The sequence below is a fragment of the Macadamia integrifolia genome, chromosome 14 (genome assembly GCF_013358625.1).
Source record: "Macadamia integrifolia cultivar HAES 741 chromosome 14, SCU_Mint_v3, whole genome shotgun sequence".
Taxonomy (NCBI): Eukaryota; Viridiplantae; Streptophyta; class Magnoliopsida; order Proteales; family Proteaceae; genus Macadamia; species Macadamia integrifolia.
The window spans coordinates 9,781,132-9,792,770 of record NC_056570.1 but is presented as its reverse complement, the minus strand read 5'-3'; the positions used below and the strand labels follow the sequence as shown (position 1 = coordinate 9,792,770).

Here is an 11,639-nt window from a genome sequence, read left to right as displayed (position 1 = left end):
TGAAATCCAATGAAAAAAAAAAAAAGGACAGATGAAAATGCAAATATGTCCAAAAAAAAAGTGAGCATATATGTTTGAATCATAGTGTAAGATTTGGTGTGTGGTTAATTTAGACCATTTTCTGGACAGTTGCATAATTAAGATTGTCATATCACTCTTTCATAGGATCCAAATCCTCTCTAGTGTGCTAACCCCCCCCCCCCCCCCATTGCGCATCCAATGGTTGGGAGGGTCTTGGAGTGTGTGCCAATTGCTGCCAACTATTAGATGTTGCACTGGAAGGGCTGGCACATTCGAGACTGGAGAGCATTTGGATCCTCTTTGACCTGGCAAAACATGGTGATAATCTAGAGATATTCTTTAGTCTAATTGGACTACAGAAATGCCTACTAACAAACATGACCTAGTTTTTCTTCACCTCTGGTCACGAGAGAATCTTTTGGGTTTTGACCATGAAAATCTAACCCTTTGATTAGCATGGGGAAGCATAATTTTTCAATCCTGTCCAATAGGGAGAGTTAATGATGACACTTGAGTCTAACCATAAGGTCACATCACCAATGGTGAAGGAATTTTCCTTTTCCACGGATGAAAGAAAACTCAATCCTAACAAAAACCAAGGCTATACCCACCAGCATCTGATGGCAAAAAAACGGATTACCAGCAACTCTGTTTGTCTCACAGTACTCAACAAAGATTTAAAAAAAAAAAACAAAGGAAGTAAATAATGAGCCTATTTCATAAAGCTCGCATGGTGCCTGCCATGGTCTGCCCTCCTTCCTGTTGATGCATCCACCTCACAGCTCCTTGTGAATTCGAAAGTAAACCCGCACGTGCAAGACCACCTTCCTGCATGGCAATTTGATGCCCCTGACCATCACCTCAATTGACCAACTAAGAACAATATCGCCAACAAAATATGTCCTAAAGAAGTTGGGCTACATAGCCTACATTATCACAGTAGAGCAATAAGATGTTGATAGGCCCTTCCAAAGCATTCCCACCAATTTCATAAAAAATAAAAAAAAAAGGTACTCCCACCAATTCCATAGCCTGCAATCTTCAAATAGCAACACAGAGATCAAGGGATTCCTTCAGAGAAGCTCATTATATCTCAAGACCAGTGCTGTAATTCTGAAACTATGCATTTAATCCATTTGCCATAGAGGACCATTCGTTTGATTCAAACTGCTTGAAAGCATAATGTACCATCAAATGAACATTTTCATACACTGAAGGGCCATGATCTCATAGTACTACACCAACAACGGGCAGAATATAAAAAAGACGATTTCTGAAAGAAATTTCACTGTTAGGTCCCATTATCCAATTCCAGAATATTAGCAGTCGCATATAGCATTCAACAGAAAAGGTTCCCCTATGAGTCCACTTCTACAAAAAGGCTAGCCTGAGGATGCAACCCTGCATCTTTCAATGACATTGAGTGCTTCTCTGGGCCATACACAACCCGAGGGAAGTTAGAGACCAGGCAATAATTCTCCACATTCAAGCAATCCAAAGAATCAACAAAATCATAGAGGGACTGTATGGTAGCCGTACTGTAGAACCTCCTTTCCTTCCGTTCTCCAGTAGGGAATCGTACCAAAACCTGTTCCACACAGAAACTAAATCAGAAAATGGGGGCAAAAAAAAAGAGGGATAAGAAGAGAGGACAGAAGTTTAATGTCATAATATACTCAAGTACATTGCTTTATCTAATCTGATGAGTAGTCTGCATGTGACTCCTCTTGACTTCAGGGGTTGCATGATAATTTCAAGTATAATCTTTTTTGAAAGTGGATAATATCAGGATAGTCATTTCCATGCAGCATTACTCTTGGAGTTATGACATCACAAACTATCTCAGTATCAAAAGCTCAGTTACTCTTTATAGCCGAATATGAAGTTCAATGTCAAAAAATAAGCAAATGCCTCTAAAGTAATGGCCAGCTCAATAAATGTTGAAGCAACAGACATCCAATTGCTTCCAGCAGACATAGTTTTGACAAAATATCTTAATTGATTGCTCCACACCTAAAAAGAAGAATTCTTTCATTAATTTTTTCTTTTCCTTACTTTTCTTTTATAGATAACAGAGATATACTACCAAAAAGTTTTCCAGGAGTACAAGAAATATGAGTACAACGACAACAGAAGGCCATAACCTCACAAGTCACACCTAAAGCAGAGCCTACTTATTAACTCTACATATTATTAAGCAACTCAAACTACTCGATCACCAGAATATAAAAAGAGAAAATCCTTTCCTCTCAAGTGTATACAAAGAGCAACTCAGTGCATAAGGGTCCCGCTATTGCAAGGTCTGGGAGGGGAAAATGTGCGCATCCTTACCCCCTGCTTCACAGGAGAGGCTATTTCCAAGTTTTGAACCTATGACCAACATGTAGCAACAGTGCAACATAACCGTTGTGCCACAGACTTGCCCATTCCTCTCAAGTGTATACATTACCATAAAATGGGCATGGTTTCAGACACCAGCTGGTAGCTGCCTTACATGGCCAAAAGTAAGCCATGAGAACTCAAACTCCTCTTCGGTGGTGGAGTTAAACAGTTGAGAAAGAAAAAAAAATACACAAAAGAAAAAGAATAAACCATAACGGATGAAATAAGCATTCAGAGAACTTCATTTAGAATAGAAGGATTACTTGTGTAACATTAGGTCCCTTCCCAGGTTCATCACCCAATGACATAGCTTTCTCCTGCCGCCTATGAGCCAATGCAGCTTCTTTTTCAGCAGCTTCATGAGCTGCTCTTACTTGAGCTTCTTCTTCCTCCTCCCGTTTTCTTTCAGCTTCAGCAGCTTCCCTCTCCAACCGCTCTTGCTCCTCTTTCCTTTGGCGCTCTCTAGCCTGATGTGGCAGATAAACAACATAATTTCAACTCAAATAAGGAAATATAGAAACAAGACCCATAATTACATATAATTCTCTTTAAAAAAAATAATAAGGGCAAACATGCCCTCTCACAACAATATTGAGAGACCACCAAGATACAAAAGCAGCATACTTGATCGGCTTCAAGTGCTGCCCTGTATGCAGCATCTTGCTCCTCTCTCAAACGCAGGTTGTTCCTTCTTTCTTCCGCATCAAGCCTAGCCGGTACGAGAACAGAAGCACTCTCTTCGACAACTCTTTGAAGCATGGTGAGCAATTGTTCAGGAGATTTTGGTCCCTCAATCTACAGAGAACGAAGCAGATTAATTAAAAAGAAAAATACGGGTGCATATTAATATAAACCATCAGCAATTCAACTGTGAATCTAATAAGCATAAAGAGGGAGAAGCACAAGTTATACATAAAATACTATACTCTATACTACAGATAAACCAAAAATGAAGAACACTAGCACACAAACAGACTCAAACACTAAAAGGAAAGGCCTAACCCAACCCTTAACTAATAAGGTAAAACTGATTAGGAAACTATAATAATGAAAGAAACTTACTCAAAACAAGACTCTAACTAAACTAATGAAGTAGATCTCGTTTTCCTACTTTCTACCCATATTTTAGGCACATTAAAGTAACCTATTACAAAGAAAACCCATGGGATCAAAGGCACAGCCCATACATAACCCAACCCAAGGCTTATTTTCAATAAGACTTATCTGCATCAAGAGGTCACACATCTTTGTCTCGGGCACTATAAAATATTTTCATTCGTCCCCAATGACCCACACAATTTGAGGGAAAGAAAATGGTAGGCTAGCTTCATACTCTCAAGTTAAGGCCTGGAAAATATTCAAATTTGTTATTGAACCAATCCCACTTGATCTTCTAAGGTTTTCTTATTCACCATCGTTATTAGCATTAAGGGAGCAACAACATGATTCATGGATTTTACTTCTAAAATGTGTGCATAGTTAGAAAGTAGGGATGGTGAGAAAACAACAGAGCAAGAAAGGAGAAGGAGAGATGAGAGTAGGAGGTTGAAGGAGAAGAAAGAGAAGAGAAGAACAAGAGAATGTTGTGTGTGAGAATACTCTCAACCTCACTTATATTGCTTCACTAATAATATGTAAGGAATTACGTACCCCTCCCTAGGGAGGTAAAAGGTAAAAAAAGAAAATACAATATATGACAAGAAGATAATAAACCAGTTCCTAAAGTATCCTCATTACGTAAACTCTAAAATGCATAACTACTTGGAGTCCAGCAACTATTCTTCTATATTATTTTTCAGACATTACAAGGAAATTCTGCCACATGAACATCAATGAACTATTTTCTACTTTTTCCCTGTTCTCTGATGGATGATTAAATATTTTGTTTCTTTTGGTGGATGAGACAATAGCAGGGATTAACGGTAATTTGGATTCATGTCTCCAACCTTGGAATCAACAGGTTTTAAGATAAGTAGAACGAAAACGGAGTATATGGTGTGTAACTTCTACAACAGATAACGATTTGATGAAACTTGAGGAGAGAGAGATACCGCAAAGGGAATATTTAGATATCTAGGGTCAACCATAAACAAGGTGTAATGTAGAACTAGGTCACAAGTGATCCAATCCCAGGCAGAATCTTTACTAAATGCAATATAAACCAAATTTAGGAACAGAAAGAATGAATAAAACATAAAAATAAGAGAGTAAAGAAAAGAAAGAGAATTCGATGGAGGGTTGAGAAGGGGGAAGAAATCGTATAAAGAAGGGGGGGAAGAGATCACACAATTAGATATTGCACAAATCCAACCAGGGAGGGAGAGAAATCGCATAAAGAAGGGGGAGGGAAAAAATCACTCACAGCCCTAAGGCTCTCAAACATTAACTTAATTCATCATTTTTCAAATCTGTCCAATTAGAGTACATTAGCTCCTCTATATAAAGAGAGACAGACTAACAGTCATAACCTAACTAGGAGTTAGACTCCAAGTAAGACTAGACATTACATAATAGGACTTGGACTCCCAATAGGACTAGACTAGAACTCCAACATGGAGTAGGTAACTAACTAGTCATTCACTAATAAGGAAACTTAAACTGACTCAAATTGAAATAACAAAGGAAATAGACTCAAAATAGGACTCTAACTAAACTAATGAATTAAATCCCGTTTTCCTAATTTCTACCCATATTTTAGGCCCATTATAGTGGCTCATTACAAAGAAAACCCATAGGATCAAAGGCCCAATACATACATAACCCAACTCAAGGCTTATTTATTATAAATAAGCCCATTAAGTGACTTATCTACATCAAGGTGATATAATGATAATGTTTCTTAAAAAATTAAAGTATGATGGATGAAGTGGAGAAGTGCATCCGGAGTGTTTATAATTGACCCTAGATATCTAAATATCATTTGCTTTTGAGAAAGTATGCACATTGTCAGACTCTGATTCAAGTTATTGGTGGAAAGCCATTGTTTACTTTATCCTCTCCTTATTTTCTGTTTTCATTCTCTCAAGTAAGTGGTCTATATATCTTATATTAGTGTTACTGCTTGCTGGGAATTATTTAACCAAGAATTGGAGGGGTTCAATGTAAGACCCAAGAATACGGAAAGTACTGGACCCGCCTGGAAGATCGGTGAGGTGTCCCCACCAAGAATACAGCTAGCACCAGGGGGTTTGGGAGATCGGTGAGGGTCTGCAAACTTTAGTCCCACATCACCTAAGGAGAGATTGCTAGGCTAGTTAATAACCTCTAGTCTCCTTAACATGGCACAACGCATTTTAACGCCTTAAGCCCATGGGCTAAAGAGGACAATATTGTGCAAGGTTAATGGGGCCAGGGCGTTACAATTGGTATCAGAGCCAACCCCGATAGCGTGTGGGGCCACAGCGGGGATGCTGTGCCGAAAGGGGGAAAATTTGTAAGACCCAAGAATACGGCAAGTACCAGACCCACCTGGAAGATCGGTGAGGTGTCCCCACCAAGAATACGGCTAGTACCAGGGGTTTGAAAGATCGGTGAAGGTCTGCAAACTTTAGTCCCACATCGCCTAGGGAGATATTCCTGGACTAGTTAATAACCTCTAGCCTCCTTAACATGACACAACGCGTTTTAAAGCCTTGAGACCCATGGCCCAAAGAGGACAATATTGTGCAAGGTTAATGGGGCCGGGGCGTTACATTCAATATCAGTTTTGTTGCCATTTTATTCTATTCTTACTGATTGGTTAGACACAGCCAAAGATCACCAAACGGTGCTGGCAGCAGCTCTGTTTTTGGTTCCCTTTTGGCTGATATCGAAGCTTCATATTATGGGAGTGACCAGCAGATTCTCTCCATATTTTGGGGTGTTATAGGGACCAGTACTAGTGCCCCTCGACCTGAAATTTAAAGTGGTCAGAACCTCTGATCTGGGGTTGTATTAAATCTCCCTATTCTGCCCAGTTTAATTTCCAGATTTGGTTCTTTGTCGATTAATCTCAATCCAGTCATTTGATTACCATTATCTTTTGGTAATCTGTTCTACTATTGGGTTACTAAAATCCATCAATATTTGGTATCCATCTGAGTTGTTGATCCACTATTATTTGAGTTCCTGGATTTTTGGAAACTTGCCTGCTAATTCTGGAAACATCTATGGTTTACAATCTAACCATTAGAATGGGTTAGGTTATTCTATTGGTTTGTGGACTTTGGTCAAATTCTGACATTCATCAAAAAAGGTTGACTGCAACCTAAATTCTGGTTTGGGGGTTTTACTTGGGATCTTGTTGAAAGGGTGTAATCAGAACCTAGGGTTCATCCTACCTATCTCCCCCCCCCTCCCCGCGGTGTGATGCAATTAGAGACAAGTCTTTCTCCCCAACACAATATTTACAACTTCTTTCTCCTCTAAAAAGAATGCCAAACAGCCAGTTTATTTTATTTCTTTTTAATTCTATAAGCTATTTGTTCAAATTCACATGTAACGAGCTTAATGAAACCCTATTTCAACCACTTTCATTGGATACATGAATCCTGTTCTGGGTTTTCATTGTACATATGGGTATATTTCTGCCAACTCACAAGCCATTAATGTTTCGCATCTCACTACTCATTTCTTTTTGGTCTTCTTGCCCTTTTTGACTCATCGATTTGCACCATATCAATCCTCATTCGGATGCAGCCAATAATCTCCATGGTATGTATAAGCCTAAATTATACCATTTTCCCCATCCACTACAATCTCAAAATATGCTCTCTACTGGGGGTTTAGTTGTCCAGAATATACTGTACGGCTTTTCGCAATTTCCAAAATAGATATTCTTCATTATAGATTTGTCAGGAAAATCTCAAACAAATATTTTACTAAAGGATTCCACTCACCACTAATCAACTATAAAACAAGAAAAACCAGAATGTCAATGAATTTTAAATTAGGTGCTATCCATCATCAAAAAACATCATGTCATCTTCTTAAGCAAGTAACAACATTGATCTCACTTTCCATTTGGTATGTGCTAAGCCTCTCACCCCACTCACCCACACACAAAAATAAAAACAAAAACAGTGTCCAGGAAAATTTGTCCCCTCCCATTTGCTGTTGGGATCCAAATTGGCACAAGGAGCAAGATGGTGAAAATGCATAAATGGATGGTAAAACACAGCATACTGGATCAGAATTGAGTGTTGCCATGTGCATCATATAAGATATGGAGTTCCAACCTGAGCTCATATTTTCATCCCTTGCTAATGCATGTCTTTTCTTCGTCCTAAGAACCTCTAAAATTAATAAATACAAAAACCTTAAGAAATTAAAATTTCAACAACTAGGAGATAGAGGGACCTATCCAGGCATTCTCTAATCAGGCTGCCTTTCCATCTTCTGTTTAACCAAGTATAGAAAATTCCATTAGAGAATCTGTCCATCAAGGGCTCAAGGCACACTCATCCATAAAGTCTCTGAACCCAGCAATCTGACTAGCCAGTTTAATCTACCTCCTTATTTTTTTAAGTCCCATTCAAGACTTCATTAGAATCACACTTAAAATCAACCAAAGGAGCCAAATTGAATTCCTCAAGGATGTCAAGTGTTGCTAGAAGGACATCCTATTAGAGGTATTCGAGGGCCCAAACACCAAGGCAAGCTTCCATGCATCAACAGCCCCATTAAAGTGGAGAGTGCAATCAATCAATCTTAAAAAGCTAGATATGGTAAAAATTTGGAAATGAAGGAGATTCGGGTACAGATTTTGATTTATCTTGCTTGAACTTGGTTTCAATAAGAAAGGGTACCGAGGGGCGATGCTTCAACACACTGTCTGTGCCCTAGACAATTTCAACTATTGATCTTCAAAATGTCACAAGGGACTGGACATTCGTTGGTCCCACGGGTTCATAATTAGAAGATTGAAGCTGCATTGCAGAATATGGCGCGAATCTTGTTGCTCTTTTGTATTTGCGAGAGGGAGAGAGCAGGCTGCCAGAGGTAATACTTCAGAGAGGGGCCTGAGATAACACTTTTTCCAGTTGGGTCCTCATTTTCTTCCTTTTCTGGGCCGGACATAGCATCAGTAGGAGGGAGCACTTCCAAGGTCCCCCCAGCCCTTCCAAGGGTCCAAGCATCCCTGGCCCCAATACATTGGGGAGGGAGAAACCGCATCATGAGGAAGGTGAGGGGTGGCTGCGAATAAGGGAAGGATGTGGGAGGCAACGGGTTGTTTTTGTTTCAGGAAGAAACATTTGCCAGACATGTTAAGAGAAACAGAGAGCTCCGCAATGTAAGGTTAAATCACAAAGGACTTAACCCCAGTCAGGATCTGGGATGGGTATCCCACAGTCAAAAAACTGGGCACGATTCGATGGAAGGATCAATAGTTTCAGTGAACATTCATCCATGGGCATCTCACCTAACTGCATCACACAGCCAATAAGACAGTCTTCAACGAACATTCAGCAATGATGCGTAGACAACAGCACCTTCAATTGCTCTCAGTTATGCAGGGAATAAAACTCAGAAAAAAGGGAACCGATTGGAAGAAGGGATAAGTAGACTCTCTCAGTCTAGGATCTCTCACCCATCGGCATCTCACCTAACTGCATCACACAGCCACTAGTCGAAACCAGTATAAAGCTAAAAAAGAGCAACCCAATGCACGAGGCTCCCGCTATTGTAGGGTCTGAGAGGGGCAAGTTGTACGCAGCCTTACACCCTGCTTCGCAGAAGAGGGGCTGTTTCCAGGTTTTGAACCTGTGACCAACATGTTGCAATAGTGCAACTTAACCAGTATACACCTCTTCTTTTTTATTCGAATCGTTGGGCTGAAGTGGTCAAAATTTCGCAAGTTTCGATGATTTTGACCCACCCCGAGATGACCAAGTTTCAATGGTTTTGCCAAAAATTTTGACCCAAATTTCTAGCAATAGCCTAGAAAAAAATACTCGGTTTCGACTTTCGACCAGGTTTCGTAAATTTCAACCTGGTTGAAACCCGAAATTTAGAACCATGGGCTGAAGTAGCCCTTCTATTATTTATAACAGAAATATGGGATTCCTCCTTGTGTGGAAAGGAAGTCCTTTTACAATTGGAACATCTTCTAAATTAGAAACTGAATAGAAATAGAATCAAAAGAAGATCTATCTTATAACAAAATAGAAAGTCATAAAATTAGTAACTACTAGCATGAAATAAATCTTCTTCTTTTTTTTTATCTTTAAATAGAAACTATCCTAAAGCTACTAGATCCCCCAAACAAGGACTAGATAAGATAAGAAACATAACTAAATAAGAGATTCTCTAAGCCAGCTGTCCAGATGGGACCCATACGATAGCTGTAAAAGATCTCAAATCTTCTAATATCTCTCTCCACACATAGGCAGCATCCTCCCCCTAAATCTGGAGAGAATCTCCTTCAATTCTTCTGGCAACCAGCAGCCTGCCTCCTAATATAGGAGTCAGATCCTCCCCTGCCACTGGGACACTTAGCATGCATCCGACGGCTGGGAGGACCGGGAGGTGCACGCCCATGTGTTGGGGTGTGTGCCCAAGTCCCTCCCAGCCATCAGCAGCTGGAGAGGATCTGAATCCCCTAATATATATCCACGCAAGCTGTCATTGGGTCCCTTATGATAGGCTCTATTGAACCAATAAAGATTAAAGAACCAGACATAACCTGTCCAGGCTGTCTCCCACAGCAGCTGAATCCCATAGCAATTCTGGACTGGTTTTGGAGCCTCGAACTACATCACTCAGTGGGATTCTAATGTTCTAATGGGCATGAGGGGGGCATGAGTGGGTGGATTTTTAGGCCTTTTGGGGCTTCTACACAAACCCATTGGAGGCCTCAATGCAAGGTAGCTCACAAGGAGGGGGATTAATTATTCTTGTGGGCACAAAAGGAGAAAGGACCTGCCTTCCTAGAACAGCAGGTAGGATGGGCTACTGGGCTTTGGGTGGTTAGGGGTTTAAAATGGGCTTACCAGATTGAAGCCAAACTTTGCCGCTCATGCTGTTCTGTCTTTTTTATCGTGGATATTTCGAAAGCAAGTCAAGCATAATTAGACGTACTTTTTACATCTCTCTTGTTATTTGGGTGCCATATTCACTTCTTTGGGCTCTATTGAATCGAGAAATAATTCAAATCGATGTGATTGGATGTCCAACTTGGGCCTATATGACATGACTGATCGATAGCTAAGCTGGGAGGAAAGGGCTTCAATATAATACGGCCCAAAATGAGGTTTCCCTCGTGGAGATCCATTCCAACTCTATGATCTGAATGAACACAACTAGTCATTGATGCATCTCTGTAAAAGCTTGGAGGGGGGTAACCCTAGCACCATCACTGCCGACGAGGGCCTACCCATTGAGTCTTCCCCGAGGTCAACCAGAGAGAGAGAGGGGTTAACAACGGGCTTCTCCACCTTCGAACTTCATCATAGAGAGGTCGACTTGGGGCTTCAGACTGCTGCGCAATTAAAGAAGAAGGAAACCCTACCCGATTCTTATGCCTATTGCCCAATAAAGAATCTAGGTTCCAAAACCAGATCAGATTGCTTATAGGCCCTCTTTAAAAACCTATAAACCAAATACAAGAAGCAATGGCAATTTTGTAATTATATGGAATGGCACAACTGAAATAAACTAAAATTTGTAACATACGGAAAAAATTGTAATTCTCTAGAAATCCACTTAGAATAAGCAAGGTGCTAAGGATGTCTAACATAAGGCTAAAGGGTAGTCTTGGAAGGGAGAGTAAAATATGGATAAAGGGGACTAAAAGAAGATAGGAAAGGTATTAAAGGAAGGTGGATAATAAAATAAAGAACAAAAGGAAATCGTAGGGGGGGGTTATCTTCAACCTGCCGACCTGCAAAAGAAGCGAAAAACCCAAATTAAGTGATAGCTTCAAATCTCCTCATAAGCCAATGGTTTGATCTGAAATTTCAGGCGAGAAGTCGCAACTAGCAGTTCTACAAAGGGCAGCAAGTGGTTTCCCAAGACAACAACCAACACAAAGGTTTTAGAGATCTAAAACTAAATCTAGCAGCAAGTATAGGTTTTTTTGTTTTGGATGAATAAATAAATTTATTACCAAAGCAGAAAAAAATATACAGGAGAAAAAATGGAGGAGGGAGGCTTAAGCCAACAAGGAGAAGCCAACCCGGGGGTAGCAATTACATCAAAGCAACAACAAGCAAACCGAACTAGCAGACAAAAGGAAACAACCAAAAAGGGGGGGGGGG

General features: G+C 40.2%; 1 protein-coding gene across 1 annotated transcript in view; it reads right to left on the bottom strand.

The window, feature by feature from the left end:
• Positions 1 to 1,156: 1,156 nt before the first annotated feature.
• Positions 1,157 to 11,639, bottom strand: part of LOC122061838 (plant UBX domain-containing protein 10-like) — a 17,247-nt gene continuing 6,764 nt past the window's right edge. The window contains exons 2-4 of the mRNA XM_042625333.1: positions 3,028 to 3,198; positions 2,667 to 2,870; positions 1,157 to 1,609 (exon numbers count right to left, since the gene is read on the bottom strand). Of these exons, the coding sequence (XP_042481267.1) occupies positions 1,379 to 1,609; positions 2,667 to 2,870; positions 3,028 to 3,198 (606 nt within the window). The 3' untranslated portion in view covers positions 1,157 to 1,378. The remainder of the gene's footprint in view (positions 1,610 to 2,666; positions 2,871 to 3,027; positions 3,199 to 11,639) is intronic.